The sequence below is a fragment of the Vombatus ursinus genome, unplaced genomic scaffold (genome assembly GCF_900497805.2).
Source record: "Vombatus ursinus unplaced genomic scaffold, bare-nosed wombat genome assembly UNPS02014941.1, whole genome shotgun sequence".
In the NCBI taxonomy this organism is placed as follows: Eukaryota; Metazoa; Chordata; class Mammalia; order Diprotodontia; family Vombatidae; genus Vombatus; species Vombatus ursinus.
The window spans coordinates 6457345-6474157 of NW_020954719.1; the positions used below are offsets into that span (position 1 = coordinate 6457345).

General features: G+C 52.4%; 1 protein-coding gene across 5 annotated transcripts in view; it reads right to left on the reverse strand.

Annotated features, from left to right (window-relative positions):
* Positions 1-16196, reverse strand: part of KMT2D (lysine methyltransferase 2D) — a 36971-nt gene extending 20775 nt beyond the window's left edge. For 2 of the 5 annotated variants that reach the window (XM_027844415.1, XM_027844412.1), the window contains exons 1-25: positions 15864-16196; positions 11241-11326; positions 10774-10900; positions 10323-10543; positions 10069-10178; positions 9713-9875; positions 9295-9460; positions 9080-9194; positions 8791-8957; positions 8414-8559; positions 8081-8218; positions 6710-7749; positions 6266-6376; positions 5806-5916; positions 4705-4809; positions 3734-3915; positions 3340-3504; positions 3132-3241; positions 2996-3043; positions 2091-2312; positions 1757-1879; positions 1544-1648; positions 1288-1412; positions 1032-1179; positions 801-866 (exon numbers count right to left, since the gene is read on the reverse strand). In XM_027844415.1, coding sequence (XP_027700216.1) covers positions 801-866; positions 1032-1179; positions 1288-1412; positions 1544-1648; positions 1757-1879; positions 2091-2312; positions 2996-3043; positions 3132-3241; positions 3340-3504; positions 3734-3915; positions 4705-4809; positions 5806-5916; positions 6266-6376; positions 6710-7749; positions 8081-8218; positions 8414-8559; positions 8791-8957; positions 9080-9194; positions 9295-9460; positions 9713-9875; positions 10069-10178; positions 10323-10543; positions 10774-10900; positions 11241-11289 — 4063 coding nt within the window. In that variant the 5' untranslated portion in view covers positions 11290-11326; positions 15864-16196. Of the gene's footprint in view, positions 1-800; positions 867-1031; positions 1180-1287; positions 1413-1543; positions 1649-1756; positions 1880-2090; positions 2313-2995; positions 3044-3131; positions 3242-3339; positions 3505-3733; positions 3916-4704; positions 4810-5805; positions 5917-6262; positions 6377-6709; positions 7750-8080; positions 8219-8413; positions 8560-8790; positions 8958-9079; positions 9195-9294; positions 9461-9712; positions 9876-10068; positions 10179-10322; positions 10544-10773; positions 10901-11240; positions 11327-15863 lie in introns of all 5 variants that reach the window. The other 3 variants (XM_027844413.1, XM_027844411.1, XM_027844414.1) reach the window with 2 other exon arrangements.
* Positions 16197-16813: the final 617 nt, after the last annotated feature.

Genomic DNA, 16813 nt, shown 5'->3' on the forward strand with positions numbered 1-16813 from the left:
AGCCATTCGTGCCTCCATGGAACCCTCTACCCTACTGATGCCCATCACAGCATCCCACAAGGCAGTGCTTGGATTCTGTTGTTCAACAAAACTAAGCTAAGTATATGCCCAAGGAGGTCAAAGACAGAGAGAAAGGTCCCAGATAGATGAAAAATATTTAGAGCAGCACTTTTTGCAGTGGAAAGGAAGTGGGTATCCACTGACTGAAAAGTGGCTAAACAAATAGTGGATATGAATGTCGTTTTTTTTTTTTAGCTGTAAGAAATGACAAATATGAAGAATTCAGAGAAACCCAGGAAAACTTCTTGTATGAACTGATACAGGTTGAAGTAAGCATAATCAGGAGGGTAATTTAATTTACATGATGACCACAATAACATAAAAGAAGACAGTGAAAGCTTCAGAACTGTGATCAATGCAATGACTAATTGTGACTTCAGAGGCCTGACAGTGAAGCAGATTAAGATATGTATCATCAAACATGGCCCATGAGGGCAGCTAGGTGGAGCAGTGGATAGAGCACCGGCCCTGGAGTTAGGAGGACCTGAGTTCAAATCTGGCCCCAGACATATGATACTTCCTAGCTATGTGATTCTGGGCAAGTCACTTAACCCCAACTACCTCACTAAAAACAAACAAACAAACAAAAAAACCACATGACCCATGTGTTGATTTGTTCTACTAAGTGGTGAGGGCTTGGGGCAGGGTAGCAGATATTGACAGTGATATTAAAGAAAAAAAAATCAATAAAACATTTAAAAAGGAAAAATAATTTGGTTGCTCACCCCAATGTTCCTTACCTGGAGTCTCTGAATTGCCCTCAGGGCCTCTGGACTCTTCATCTGCAACATCTGGTCCATCCTCCCCTATGAGAAGCAGCCACCATTCTCATCAGAAATACCCTCCTTCCTACTAGTGCCTATGCTGGACACCCAATGCCATGGTTAAATGCTCAAGTCCACTTCACTCTACCCTCCAATGTTTGCCCAACTGCTACAGCAACCAACACCCTCCTTTCGAGATCCACTGACCTTTCTGTGAAGCAGAAGCCTCTTTTCTATCAGGGCCTGGGTCCCCCTTGCCCCTGGGGGTGCCTGGCACAAAGCCCAGTCGTCCATCTCCAGCCACCAGCAATGCCTTTCGGCTAAGGTCCAACAGTGCTTTCCCAAAGAAGGCTTCCTACGTGGTAGGAAGAGAGAGAAGGAGGCAAAGGACAAAAAGTTATCATTCTCTGCTAGACCCTTCAGTCCCGTGCTCCCTTCTCGCCCTTTCTGTTTTAGTTCCTACCTGCAGGTAGGCAGGAAACATGTCCTCCAGCTTGCTCTTTTTTCGACCCCGACGCTTCTTCTTCTCATCACCTTCGGCTGGGCTCTGCTCCACTGCACCCTCTGCAGGTGGGTCAACTGTCACAACTAGAAGAGAAGGGTGGCAGCTAAAACCTTTCCCCTTCCCCTCTGTCCTGTCCAATTCACCACCCATTCTCTACCCCAAGAACCTCCTGCCCTTGAGCGCCACCCCACTCTAGCGTCCTAATCCAACTCACCCTCATCAGGCTGGCCCTCCCCACTCAGCACTTCCACCAACACGGCGGGCCCCTTCTTCAGACGAGCGTGAGACTTGCGTTGTCGAACCATGAAGCCCCCAATGCCTAGAAAGCAGTATGACCCGAATAAGGAGTGGCTAGGAGGGCTGGGCGGACTTCTTCAGTCCCCTCTTCCCTCACCTCCACGTCCACCCCCGCCCTGTAGACGCCTACCAGGTCTGTACGGTTTGCGCTTGCGTTTCTTGCCCTCATCAGTCTCTTCCTTGCCAGGCTCCCCATCAGGGCTGGCAGGAGCCTCCAGCTTGATCTCACACTCCATGTGCTCCACACCGACCCCTGCCAGCAAGAGTAAGGGAGAAAGGTCAGGTATGTGGGTGGGAGGGCACAATACTCCCCCAAAGCTCACCTCCCTCAAACCCAGTCCTAGAGCAGAGCCAGGAGTCTTCCCAGAGACACCCAGACAAGGCGAGTGGCTCCGGTGTGATCCTGGGACAGATTGACATTCAACCACTCCACTTCTAGCCCAAACTCTGACCCTCAGCCAAACCTTCGCCCTTGAGCAACTCGTCAGCATCCAGGTCCCCATCTTTCTTGTCGTCGGGGCCGCCGGGGTCCGAGGGCTCCGGCCCCTCTAGCCCGCCCTCACCTAGGAGGCCAAGCCGCCCACGCCTCTGACGCCGCTTGTGAAGGGGGGACATGGACAGATTTCGAAGCACAGCCATGCCGGTCTCCGTCAGCCATACTCCCTCAAAGCGGAAGTACTGGGGCTCTGTGAGGGAGAGGAGGGAGAAGGTGACTCCGGAGTAAAGGGGCTAGGAGAGTCACAGCTGCCAGGCAGGCCAACAGCCGCTAACCCAGTTCAAGGGCAGAGCCACAAACAGATGGAAGAATGGGTAGAGGAAGAAACAGACTAAACTGAAGCCCCTGGGACTTGGACATTCTCTGGAAAAATGGGTCCCCGGGCATACTTTCGTCTGTTCCCAAGCACCAACAGGGACCTGACTCTTTATGATTAAATCAAGGGAAAATTCAAAAAAGAATTTCTCTGGCACTGGAGCAAACTTTTGATTTCATTACCATTAACCCTGGGTACATTGACCTTGCTCTCCAGGACCCAGGGGTTTGACGTGACCAGTGAAGTTCCCCATTTACTGAATGCCAAGATTAAATACCCCAGATGACAAACAACAGCACCCTTATTCTAAGCTGCCTACCTGAACCGTGTTCTCTGGTGAGATTATCAACAGGGATAGTAAAACGGCAAAAAGCATTAAAGGAGCAATCAGGACATTAGGCCTTTGGTCCCAGCTCCACCACTAACTAACTGAGTGATCTGGGACAAGTATCTTCCTCTCTCTGGGCCTTGGTTTCCTCATCTGTGAAATGAGGAAGTTGGCCCAGATTATCTCTAAGGTCCCTTCCAGATCTAACATTCTATGATTCCCAACTTACCTGGCTCCTTCACCTTCACAGGCACGAGCTCTGGTGGCGCAATGGGCACTGAATGGGGAGGAGCAGAGGCAGAATGAGAGGCCTGTTCTCCAAGTTCTCCAAGCCCCTTTCCCCACAGCTCCTGCTACTAACTCACCCACAGGCTTCACCACGTAGGGCTGACAGGAGACGCAATCAAAGCCTTCATCTGCTGCTTGTTCCACCTCTTCCTCAGTGAATAGGCTCTCACAACCAGCATGCATCCACCTGGCATTGGGGGAGGAGAGAGGGGCAGAGGCATGAAGCAAGCCTGAGAGGTGGGACTGAGGGAGCAGGGGAGGAAGGGCAGGAAGAGGGCCTCTCACCGGTCACAATGGCGGCACTGGATTAACAAATCTTCTTCTACATAAGGAGCACGACACGCCGGACAGGTCACCAGGCTGGCACAGGGCCCACAGTGGGTATAACTGTTCTGCCACTCACAGTGGAAGCCTGGTGAAACGGCCCCGCACTGCATGCAACTCACACACCTGGCAGAGGAAATGGATGCTCAGCACCAGCTTGTCAAATCTTGGCATCCCTCTGCCAAACCCTGGACACCAACTCAGCCTTCATTCGGTTATCCCAACCCTCAACAGCATACCATAACCATCTAAGGGCCTACCTCCCTCGGTCATGCCAATGCCCTCCCCAACAGGCCCTGGATTTCCACCCACCCCCTCCAACTTCTCCCAAAACACAGGTCCCTCTCTCAATTACCATTTGCACTTCCAGCCACCCTTGGGCACTGTGAGCAGTGGGGGATCCAGACAGTAGGTGTGGTAGCTGATATCACAATCATCGCAGAGCAAAAGGCGAGAGGGGTCAGACGCCTGGCCACACACTTCACATACGATGCATTCCACACACCTCCAGCCCTTCAGCAGCATCACCTTGGTAATCTAGAGGATGGAAAATGACCTTTTCAGGAAGGAGCATGGAAGAACACTACCTCATGGAGACCGAAACCAGACCCATCACAACAAGCCCTAGCCCACCAGACCAGCATTCACAGCCTATGAATGAAGGTCTCTTCACATACTGGCGGATCATCTTTAGCGGGTCATGCTTAAACCCTCAATGGTGAATCTCCATGGAAGGGTACAGCTGATTTAAAGACCTCTAAGACAATATCCCACCACCAACAACCTCATCTAAGACAAGCAGGAACTTAAGAAATGCTTGAATGACTGTCTGCAAAACTTTAGTTAAGATCAAACATTCTCATGCTTCTTAAAAACCTATAAACTTGGGGCCGATAGGTGGCGCAGTGCATAGAGCACCGGCCCTGGAGTCAGAAGGATCCGAGTTCAAATCTGGCTTCAGACACTTGACACTAGCTGTGTGACCCTAGGCCAAGTCAGTTAACTCCAATTGCCTCACCAAAAAACAAAACAAAATAAAACAACCTATAAAGTTAAAACCACCTAACACCTCCTCCCCAAGTCCTGTTCTTTCCGTCTTCACTTCCCTCTTTCTCCCTATCTTTCAGAAGTCCCTACCCTGTGAAGCCAACAAGATTGGGGTAGAAGCTGTGAACTTCTCCATTGAAGAGAATTTCACTATTTAACTAGCGTGAACTACAGTCTAAACGACTCAACCCAACATTACCCCTGGGTGAGACAAGTTAGGTGAGCCTCCATCCCCCAATTTTTGTCCCTCTGTCCTCTCTGCTCTGGGCCTGGACTCACCTTGCTGTTGACACAGTAAGGATGGTAGCACTGTGAACACTGAGAGCAGGCCAGGAGGTGGCCCTCTGCCCCTCGACCAAAGCTACCACACACTACACACATGTCCTGGAAGAAGACACACAGACAGACAGATGAGTGGCACCTCTAGCTACACGCCAGTTTTTTTCATCCCATTCCGTATCATTCTCCTATCCTGTTCCTCCTGAGACACCAAGCCGAGAAGCAGTGGCGTATCAATGATGACCTTGGGCAAATTGCTTTACCACTGCACCTCACTGGGATCCAAGGAATTTCAGAGATCATCGAGGTCAGAGGTTCTAGGACGTACGAACTTGGTTTTTTAACACTGGGATGGCTGTATTTCCATATAACTGGTTTCCTTTGTAATCCTATATTATCTGGTTTTACACATTTAAAAACATGATTCTGAGAAAGGGTTTCTGACCCACCAAAACAGTAATAACCTCTCCTCCTCTGGTGTTCCCTTCATTTCAGAAGAAACTGAAGCCCAGAAAAAGGAAGTGCCAAAGGTCACCCAGAAGCAGAGCAAGGATCCAAAATTCAGTTTCCTCAACTACAAAATGAGGGCATCAGACTAACCTTACCTACCTTGGGGCCTTTTTCCCAGTTATCATTTAGGGAGATTTGTGGGAATCTCTTCTAATTTTTAGAAACCATTTTTCGTTACAGACTCTCCTCTACTTTTCTTCTACCATCAACTCAATCTTCTTCCCCTATACCCCTGCTAATCCCTAATTCTCCTTTCCTTCTTACTACCCAATGGCCTCCCTTCTCCCCAGCTCACCTTCTCCATTTGTTTAAGTGACTGGAATATTTAGAACCTGCTATCAGACAGCAGGGATCTCATACAGAAGATCATGTTGGGAAACTGGAATGTACTCCAAAATGGTCACTTCCTCATCACCATTCAGGCTCAAACGTAACGACTGAGGCTGTGACTGCCTACCTTTTCTATTTCCCCCTGGCCTGCTTCCCTGGGGCAGGCCCTGGGTCTCCCTTAATGCCCTTCCCCCTGACCCCCAAATGTTTCTATAGTACCATGTACCACTGCAGACAATGGGACCATACAAAGTACAGTACCTGCATTAGGACAAATTTGTCGGTGTTGGAGAAGAGAACCACAGTATTCTGCATGGTGTCATCGTCTTCCTCCTCCTCCTCCTTGCTGGGAGAGCTATCAATGTCTGCAACCTGAGAGGCCAAGGGAGGAAAGGAGGGTGAGCCACACTAACCCCATCCCAACCAATCTTTCTCCTCCCTGGGGCAATGGGGAGTGAAGTTTGGGCCACTGCAGAAGGGACAGGTCAGAAGCTGGGACCAAGAGGGCTCTATCTCTCCACCCTGAACAACAGAGAATTTTGCCAGCGGGATTGGCTCCCTTAAAAGCCAAGTGGCCTAAGGGAAAGGGAGGGTGGAATGATGGAAGGCAGGTAGCTTGTTGCCTCTAAATCTGAGAAAAGGAAATGGCTGTGTGGAAGGTGTGGAATCTAGGGATGAGTATAATCAGGGTGGCGGCCAGAAAGAGACCGCTCCTTACTACCAGAGTCTCCACAGAGGAAGTGGTTGACTTCAGCCGGGCACGTCCTCTCCCCCTTCCTCCATGGGCACCCCCCCGAGGTCGACGTCTTCCTGGGAAGCTACTGCTACGGCCCTGGGCAAGAGAAGGAATGGGCAACATGGGTGGTTCAGAGAGTTCAGGGGCTTGTGCCCTGGACCCAAGGGGTTGGCAGGGAAAGGTCATTAGAGCACTGCTATGAATGTGAGGAGAGAGGACAACAGGGACAGCTAGGGGCCTGGTGGCCTGACCAGGGGAAAGAGTAGAATCAATTCCAAAACTGTGAAGGAAAGGGTAGCGCCAAGCTTCCCTCTAACTTTTCTCGGGTTTGGTATCTCCTGACAGGCTAACTCCACCCAAGAACAGCACTAAATTGTAGCCATGAACCTCCAGGAGGGAAGGTAGCTGCTCTGTTCCCACTTCTCTCACCTGTTTGATACGGGAGCGGGCAGGGGAGCTTCGTCGTCTCCCCTTGTCGCCCTCAGCCTTGCCGCCAGCTCCAGTTGCTCCAGAATCACAAAGTAAGGAGTCATCAGTCTCGGGCAGTGAGTCGGTACAGAGCCGAAGGGAGCCCTCATCCCGTGCAGGGCTGACGTCAGTGGACACACCTAGCTCCATGGAGAGCGAGCCACCCCCCTCAGGGTCTGGGGAGCCCAGCAGAGGCTCAGAACCTGGGAAGCTGGCACTGGCATCACCTTGGCTCAGGTTAGAGATCTCATTGACGATGTCGGACTTGATGAGGGCGGGAGGGGTATGCACTGGTGGGGCAACTGGCTCCTCAGGCTCTTCACAAGGTGAGCTCTGCCCAGCCTGCTTGCCATCAGAACCATAGACCTCCATAGGGGTCACAGGGGCCAGCTCCTCAGGGTCAAGGAGCAAAGGGGAGCCTTTAGGATCACTACCTGAACTGCCAGAAGTCTGTCCAGTCTCTGGCTCTGGACCAGTAGCCTCCGTCTCATCGAGACAGACTGTGTCCTCACCCAGGCTGGAAAAGACATCCAGGGCTGGAGCAGGGCTGGGGGCAGGACAGGAGAGGTCTCCTGTAGGACAGGCTGGGGGGCTGATCCCACTAGGCTCCAGAGCTGGGCACTCTGGCTCTGTCTCCATCTCCTGTGACTCAGACTCATCTAGGACTTCTGGTGCCTTCTCCAGGAAGCCCAGGGGAGAAGGGGCTAATGGCAGAGGGGAGCACTGGGGAGGAGGGGGCTCTAGAGGAATGGGAGAATTCAGTTCTCCCAGTTCTTCAGGGGAGGCTGGAGAAGGGGTCAAGTCTATAGGAGCTATGGGCTCTGGTTCAAAGCAGCTGGCTTCTGGAGGGGGGCTGATGGGCGTGTCTAGGATAGGGACCTCTGGAGGAGTCCCTGGCTCACTGTCCCCTTTGGCATCAGGGAGCTCCTCTTGCTCCCCCAAGGGAGACAAGGATGGTGGGGCTACAGCAGTGGCAGGAGAAAGTGGAGGAGGGGGAGGATCTGGAGAGGAAAAAAATAAAGCAAGACTTTAGAGATGCAGGATCCCTAGGGACAAGAATGATAAATGTTCAAACTATGTTTTAAAGTTTGTAAACCATTTTCTTGACAAAGTAGCTAGAAAACTATTACTGGCCTCATCTCAACAGATGATGAAACTCAGGTAAAGAGAAATCCAGCGGTGTGCCCAAGGTCACAGAGTTAATGACTGTCAAGAGGCAGAATTTAAAGCCAGGTTTTCTGACTCTCCATCCTGCACTCACTTCACTGTAACCATCATGTCTCTAGGGGACAGATTGTATCCAGGAAAAAAGATGCTTCCCCATTTCCTTACCTGTTGGTGGTAGCTGAGGTGACAAGAGTGGTTCCTCAGGTAGGAACAGGGGCTCCAGTGGCATCTCCTCATCAAGGGGGGCAACCTCAGGTGGTGATGGGACCTCAGGTGGGGATTCAACTTGGGTCCCTGCTTGCCCTGCAGACATAAGAGGTCAAATTCCTACCTAGCCATGGCTCCACAGGAAGTATAAGACAGGAGCAACTCCTACCCCAATATAACTGCTGTCCCAAAAGTCTTAGTGCAGCTGCCAACTATTAACACTTTAATAGCTGACAACTACCCTAATAAAGCTTTAATTATCAAACTGTCGATTTGGTGGACCTCACTCACCTAGTGGTTTGGCTTCACGCTGCAGTAGCCCTGGTTCCTCAGACTTTGTGGAGGCTTCCTCTTCCCCCTCCAGTTGTTCCTGGCATGCATTATCAAGATCATCAGGTGTACCAATGGGGGCAATGCCAGGCTCCGGCGATGGATATCTGCAAAAGGAATGGAGAAGCAGGCACTATAACCCTCTGTAGGGCCCCTTCCCTTGCTCAGCTGCCAACTCTATGTGGGCATCAAGGTATCGTGTGAGCATGTTACATGGCTGTAAGTGGCACTGTCTACCCCAGGGCACCATGAATATGCTTCCCATTCATCTGGGGAGGCTCTTGGCAATGGTAGCATTCCCCATCCCCCACTCGCCAAAGGCCCTCTCTCCCACTTACTTGTTACAGACAGGGGGGTTCTGCTCGGTATCAGGGCTGCCCATCCTCCCGCCCTGGGTGTTCTGCTGCCCCTGGCACCGCTCACACAGTGAGTAATTCTCATACCACTGGCAGTTGGGATCCAGCTCTGCTGGGCACGCCCCACAGGCTCGGCACACCCGGCACGTCTGTAGGGAGACAGAGAATATCTCGGGCATCGAGTCAGGTAGCAGAGGTGAGAGAGGGTGCCCAAGCAAAGGAAACCCTGTCCAGGTCAGAGGCCAAGAAGAAAAGCCTCAGGGACACTCACCTTGCACTTCCAAGAATCAGGGGGTAGGCTCTGAATGGCTGGCTTCAGGCAGAAGGTGTGGTAGCCCTTGTCACATGCCTCACAGACTAGCATCATGGAATCCTCCCCGGGCTGCCTGCAGGGTAGAAGGCACAATACAGGATCTTCCCCAGTTCCCTTCCCAGCTTTACCCGCCCTCCTCCCCATTTCCCAGCCTCTTCCAAACCCATACCCACCTGCAGGTTTGGCACACTTTGCAATCTGGGCACTGCCAACCAGCACGTTTTCGTGCAGTCAGAGCAGTGTCCAGACAGGCCCCGTGATAGTGTTGCCCACAGCTGGTACAGAAGAGTAGATCTCGAAGCTCACCCAGCCCATCACACACCACACAACGGGCATCCTCTAGTGGGGAGGAAAAATAAAAGTCATAGCATTCGGGGCAGCTAGGCGGCACAGTGGACAGAGTACCGGCCCTGGAGTCAGGAGGACCTGAGTTCCAATCCGGCCTCAGACACATAACACTCACTAGCTGTGTAACCCTGGGCAAGTCACTTAACCCCAACTGCCCTCACCAAAAGAAAAAAAAAAAAGTCAGAGCATTCAAGTAACCAGAAGCAGCTGGGTCTCAAACGTTTCCCCTTCCCAGGTGCTCACCCAGATGTGCGGCCTCCTCGCCATGCTCCAGACACAACAGCTGCAGAGTCTTCATAGACTGGAAGGAGCCACTGGCAGCAGCACAGGGGAAGTGGTAGAGCTGTGGGCATCCGGGCGATCGGCAGGGGATGGAAGCTCCCAGCCTGGAGCAATGGGAACAGCGCTGCCGAGGCAGAGACTTGGCCTCAGAGGTGGATGGGCCAGACCCGTAACTCCCCTCGGAGCTAGGACCCAGCTCCACATTTAACCACTTCCCACCGACCTCACCGAGCGTGCCGGCTCTCCTGAGCATGCGGATTAGAGACAAGGACGTCGAATCGCTCCCACCCTCTCCTGTCTTTTCCCCCTTGCCCTACCTGAGAGATCCCTGAGAAGACGGCCTTGTCCACTCCGTGCAACTCCAGCCCATCTCGGCCCTGTACTCCCACTGACCATGCTGCACACCAATGGTGAGCCCAGCAGGGTCCTATACAGGATAGTAGAGGAGAAAAGGGAAAACGATTAGCAGCGAGAATTCATCTCTCTCCAAATTATTTCCTGATTCCCCTTTTCCTCCCCAAATTCCTCCTTTTCCATCACCGCCCCCCCTCCAACTTTCTCCCATTCTTACCACCAGGCTTTCCCAGATGGGCAGGTGTCAAGCCCTCAGGGAAGCCAATCTGGGACAGATCATCACTGGGTGGCGCTGTCTCTCCAGGTCCAGGCCCGCCAGATGGCACTGCTGGACCCAGGGGCCAGTCTGGTGGAAGTTCAAAGCACCGCAGCTCCCGCTGCCCATGGAGACTCCATTCCCCACAGTTACAGAAGGCACAGCGCCGAAATGGGCCCTTGCTGCAGACACACAATCGTTAACACCCACCCCAGGCACGCCTATCAACCCTGGGTGGTAACACTCCCACCCCTCTTAAAATACTCCTATCTTTTAGCCCCTTCCCAAATTCTTCTGAAACCCATGGACTCCAAATCCCTGCTACAAACTTTAAAAAAAGCCCCAAAAAACCTAAATCAGAGCCCCTTACTCTCTCTAAGTCTCTATCCCTTATTTCCCATAGGCCAATTACCTGCAGTCCTGGGGAGGGTCCTGGGGCTTGGGGCTCCCTGGGCTGTGGACAGAGGCATCCCCCAAAGGTGGGTTGGGGGGGTCTGGCTCAGTGGGGCCTGACTCTTCAGAAGCTTCAGGCCCATCAGCTAGAAGGACAGAGGATGGATATTAGGCACTGTATAACATTCTGCCCAAAGCAGGTTGCTCCCCTGTCCCCACAAAATCATGGATAGAATCTCTAGTCTATCCTTACATCAAGAAAGTCTTTTGTACTGAAAAGAGAAAAACCTAGGAAGGATGGCCAGAGCCTAGAAATAAGAAGTAACATGATGCTACCCTAAGGTCTACTACTGCCCCAAAGGATATATATAGGCCTTAAGTCTATGAGGTAGCTACTGCTCCCTATCACCAGGTACACTCTCTGTCCCTGTGCCAGGAATAAGTTTTCAAGACACCACCCACCTACTTTAAACTTCCTATGCTCACCTGCCGTCTCTGAATCTTTATCTTCACCAGAGGGCTTTGGGTCGTCCATTCCTCTCTCCGACTGGGCAGTGCCCTCCCGGGGACACCTGGCAGCACAAATATAAAAGCCCAAGATGCCACCTTTGACACACTAGCACTCCTTTCATAGTATTACAGACGGAGGGACGGTTGTGTACCTAGACACTGCGAGTACTGAACCAGGCCCTGGAGTTCTGATCCCTTCTGCTAAAACAGGCCTCCATTCCCTTCATCCCTAGAGACCTGCCCACAAAAGGGTACTTGGGTCAGAAGGACTCCAATCAGAAGTACATCAAACACCAAATGTGCTTCCCCTCCCATCCCCGTCTTTCGGCAAAGCTTCGTGTACCCTGCTCAACACCCTCAAACAGAACCAGCTTGAACCCATATAGAAGTTTCATTTCGGCCACCATCCGAAAGCTCAGCAGTGCCAGGCTCCAACCTCCTCCCTCCCTGACCCACGCTGTCTCCCCCACACACAGCCTCTCAGAAGGGAAAGCTCCATTGGAAGAGGTCAAGCACCCATCCACCTCTTTTCTGGGGACACATAGCCCAAATTGGGCTTCACCAAGGCAGTGTTTGGGGTCTTCCCTGACAAAGAAGAGGAGATAGGAGAGATTCCTCAGTGCCATAGCCCAGCCAAGGACTGGCCCCACAACAGATCCCCAAGTTTAAACTGGGGCTTCATTCTGAAGGGAGTTTCTCTCCCCCACCCCTCATTGGCCCCCTGACAGAGAAGCTGGCCCTAATTCCTGTCCCCACCTCCCCTCCCATCCTAATGAACCAGCACAGTTCCCTCCCCCTTGCTCCACCAGGGGTCTCACCTAGCCTGGAGCCCCCAGGCTGTTGCCCCTAGCAACGACAACAGCCCTTCCTTTTTAGATGCCCCCAGAAGCAACAGAAAAGGGCCCTGAGAACTACTGAGCATGTGTAACCGGGCCTACCGCCAGGCATGCTGGGAGTTGTGGTCCTTGGAAACACATTGCCCCAACAGGAGTTCTAAAGCAGAGGACTGAGCAGTTTCCTTCCCCTTCAGCTAAGTGGGGTTTCTTACATACTCAGTGGGGAGAGGCAGGGGGTGGAGAAAGATGAATAAAGGTGGCACACACTTGAATGAAGGCCTGACTGTTTCAGGGCCTGCACTACCTTAAAACAGACATACACTGCTCCTCCAAATGGGAGAAAGAAATCAGGAGAGGGATCTGTCCTATTCTTCCATACACCAAGCACTTTGTCCACTAGAAAGCACTGCATAGGAGCATAGGCAGTTGATATACTATAGGGTTTGTTCCTGGCCCTCAGATTGAGTCTATCCTATATGTAGGATGGGGGGAGGGGGCGGAAAGGAGGTCAGGGAAGGGGAAAAACATGGGAAGGAGCAGATGTTTGTAGTTCTTAGTGCTAAGATTTGGGGACTGTGTGAGTGAGTAGTCAGTCTATATAAAAATTTTGAAAATTGCTCCAAAAGGATGAAGGTCTCACTTTTACAGCAGAGCCAAACTTGCTCAGCCATGTCTCACCTTTCCCATACCTCTGAACAGAGGGAGGGGTTATATCAGCCTCAGGACAGCCCCCCCCCAATCCACAAATTAAAGGCAGATAATCCATCTGGACCTTTTCAAGTGATGCTGGAACAAAGGAAATAATAGGACTCCTCCAAAAGTTCTCAGGACCAGAGAATAACCCAAAGACCTCAGTACCTTCCCTAGGCTCATATGCCTCCAGAATCATGAGACCTGAGTCTCACTCCTGGGACACTTCTCAGGAAAAAAAAAAAATCCCTTCAATCTCTATCCTGCAAATGGTGCATCATTCCACATCCCACACCCCTTTCCAGAAAGCAGTTTTCAGGAGAGGACACCCAACTGACTCCCACTATCTTCAACCACAGAGCATCTCTCTTCTCCTTCTCAATTCACCTATATCTGTGACTGAAAAGGACAAGACAGAACAGCCACTTAATCATCCTATCTACCTGTCAGTTCCACGGAAAACGTTCGAAGGATACCTTTGGGAAGAGGAGTTATAGAAACTAAGATTGTTCCAGAAGAATTAGAGCATCTCCTGCCCCTTGTTCCCATTTGATCAACCAAACCCTAATCATATCTAGGAAGTTTGAGAAACTCTCAAAATTTCCTAAACAGAGGCAACAACATTCTACTACCTCCTGTTCTCCCAACCAGGGACTCTCTACTCCATTGACTTTTCACCAGAGTTGAGGCCAAAAGAATCTTAAAAGCAAGGAGGGGAGGGAAGGAGACCAAAAACAGTGATAATGCTGTGGGGTGGGAGGAGAACCATCTCGTACAAGGCCAGAGGGACAAATTCCTCTGTCCTCCCCCGAGTACAGCCCTCTCACGCTGAATAGCCTGGCACTATTAGGGAAGAAATGGCCACCCACCCCACTGAGACAGGGTAAGTGACATCAGCAATTCCCCAAGCTATATCCTTAAAAACCTGAGTCCTCTAAAAAGCTTCAGAACCTTTAGCCCCTACCTCCCCAACTCTATTTTGCAGATAAGACAGGCACTTCTAGTGCCTGACCTAGGCTAGCACCAAACATCTTCCCTACACATCTCTCCTCTCTTGTTCAAGTCCAAGCATATATTCATGGGCAGCAGTCATAGCTCTCAAGTTTCCAAAACCCATTCCTTAAAACCTCCCTAATTCTAAATACTGAAGACTGGGTTTTTCACCCCAACATTCTCTTTTGCCTGTCAGCAATCAAGACTCATTTCCAGTTCAATCCTTTCCCACAAGAGAAAGATCTCCCAGATTACTATAAAAATATTATCTGGCAGGACTTAGGCAAAGGAGAGTAAGGAGAAGACCTAGGAGGACCCCAGAAAGTGAGGAGAGAGAGACTGAGTGGTTTTGCTTACTTTCCCAAACAAAATGCCCTAAGGAAGAAAGGAAAAGAGACTAGTTTTATTTCAGCTCTATTCCCCCTCCCCACCCCTACCTTTACCCCCCCCCACACCCATGCCAACTGTTCAAGTCTCCTTTTCCCAGAAAATCAGGAAACAGGGGCCTAGGGAGGTGAAGGGCCTAACCAAGCCTTTGAGTGAACAGCTAGTTCTGCTGAAGAACTCAGGACTTCCTTGTTCCCAGCCTAAAGATCAGACCACACCTCTCTTCACCCTTATTTTGGGGAAAGCCCCCCCCCCAGAAAGGACCCTAAAGATAGAAAGCTGTCCCTATGGATTCCCAGGGCTGTCCCTGGCCTACTCTGGGGTCAGCCACACCTAACTAGAGTAATACTGGGGGGTGGGGGAAAGAGTGAGGGTTTAGAGACTAGGAGACTCTATCAATGAATAGGGTTGGAGCCTCCAAAGAAGAGATGGAAACAAGAAGCACTGATACCACCTCATTTTACACCCCTACCAATGCCATCTCTCACTACAGGGTTAACACCAAGAAATATTTCAAGGACAGAGCCCATACTTCCCTAGTTTCTAGGCTGGGCCCAGGGAAACCTGGGGTGGGGGAGGGGTGGGTGGGAAGCGGAGACTCAAGTCAAATCCCTTCTGGACAGCGTGACAGGTGGGGAGATTGAAAAGAAAGGCACCTGTCCCAGTACAAAGCCAGGAGAAGTGAGTATAATACTATATCCTGAACAAATGCCCAGCACCCTGGTCATAGGCCCTCTAGCAGAGTCAGCATTGATCTGGCCACTTCCCCTCTGAGGAAGGCAAGGCCACCCTATTTGCCCAGCCGGGGCAAATCAGAGGACCAGGTTAAGCCCCACTTGGGAAAGGGTTAGAGAGGTGTGGGAGGGGCCAAAAAGGGCAGGCGGGAATAGCCAGGGGCTCATGGGCAGCAGACCCTCCAGGCCAGACACGGAGAAAGCCACAAACAAAAGCCATTTTTTCCGGCCCACATTCGCAGGAAACAAATCTCTCCAGCCTCCTCTATAATCCTCTGGAGATTATGTCCATCCCCAAGAGAGAGAAGGCAACAGGACTGCGACAGCATTAGGCCTCAGGGTGGTCACTTTGCTTTACTGGATAGGGGGTAAATTTTTTTTTTTTTTGGTTATGCATCAGGGCCATCTCTTGCTTCCTTCTAGACTTTGCCACCCCTCCATCATACAAGTCCGGCTACAGGAACTCCTCCTATTGCACGCACAAGAAGGGGGAATGGAGGTGAAGGCGGGAGGGGTCCCCTAGTCTATGGCGCCTGTTAAAAGTGTGTGTGTGGGGCTTAAGGTCAAACCCAGCGGTGGAGTTCTCCCTAGTCCCCACCTCCCCAAGACACGAGAAGTCTAAACAAGGCGGGAGAGGAAGCAGCCCCAGGGGCGTGTGCAGACTGCTGGAACAACTCTAGCCAGTCCCCATAGCCGATCATCCTCCCAGCACACACAAATAAAAACACACCTGGGCTGCGGGAAGACTTGAGCCATCTTTCCCGGTTCTCAGGCACACGCCAACAGACCAGGCCGCAAGGCAAGCCTCACTCCAGGTTCTGGTCCCCGGACGGACACTGCCAGGAAAGCCCTCCCCTGAGCTCTGACACCCTCGTCCCCCGACTAGAAGCTGGTCCCTGATAGGGGACGTGATCTGGCTGCACCCATAAGCGGGCCCGGGCAGCGCGGACTTCACTCACCTCTTCACAGGGCGATCCAGAAATCTTCACCCGAGAACATGGCCACAGCTCCGGCCGCTCCCCGACCTCCACCCGCCAGGACGATCACAACCGCCCCCCACACGGGGGGGGCCAAAGAGGGGCCAAGAACGGTAAATCCAGGTCGGAGCGGCCCCCCCACTTCAAAAAAAAAATTTAAAGTGGCTGAAAACACCAAGGCGGGGAGTTGGTTCTCTGCCCTCGGTCCCAGCAGCTTAGGTTTCCCAAGCAAAGCCCCGGGGCGGCGAATCCAGAGCCCACACAAAGGGAGCACCAGTGGCTTTGATCTTCGGACGAACAGTCTTCACATCCGACGAGCCGGTCCGCCTCCCAGCCCCGGGCCCACCGGGCGCCCCCCACCCCCACCCCCGATGCCCAGCGCCCGGTTCCCAGTGGAAGGCTGAAATGCTCCCAATGGAACGCTGTGGGATCCCCCTCGCCAGCCCGGATGGAACGCGGAGCCTCTTCCCCAGCTGGCCTGGATGGAACGTTGAGACTTCGGATGGAACGTTGAGGCTCTCCTCGCCTCGGGCCCCCTGAGGCCGTGCTAGCTTAGCTACATTGAAGCGAAGCCGGCAGGGCCTCAGGAGTGAAACTGACACACACGGTCGGGCCCCGCTGCCTCCGCCCAAACCTCTCTCTCCTTCCGCCGCTTCGGGACCCGCACCTTCGGCTCCTCCCGGGGAAGGGAGGGTTGGGTGAGGAAGGAGCGGGCGGTCGGAACCCTCTGCCCGCTCCTCTCCGGCCGCTGCGGGCCCAGCTCTCGCCTCCCTTCCCCTCTTGCTCCGAGGGCTGCCCCGACTCCGATCTGGCCAGATCAGACTGGCTTGCACTCCACTATCGTGTGCAGGGTAAGACCACCGGGGATCTAAAGGTCCATGGCCCAGCCCCGGCTCCCGGCGCCGGGGGTCAGGAAACTGAGCGGAAAGTGG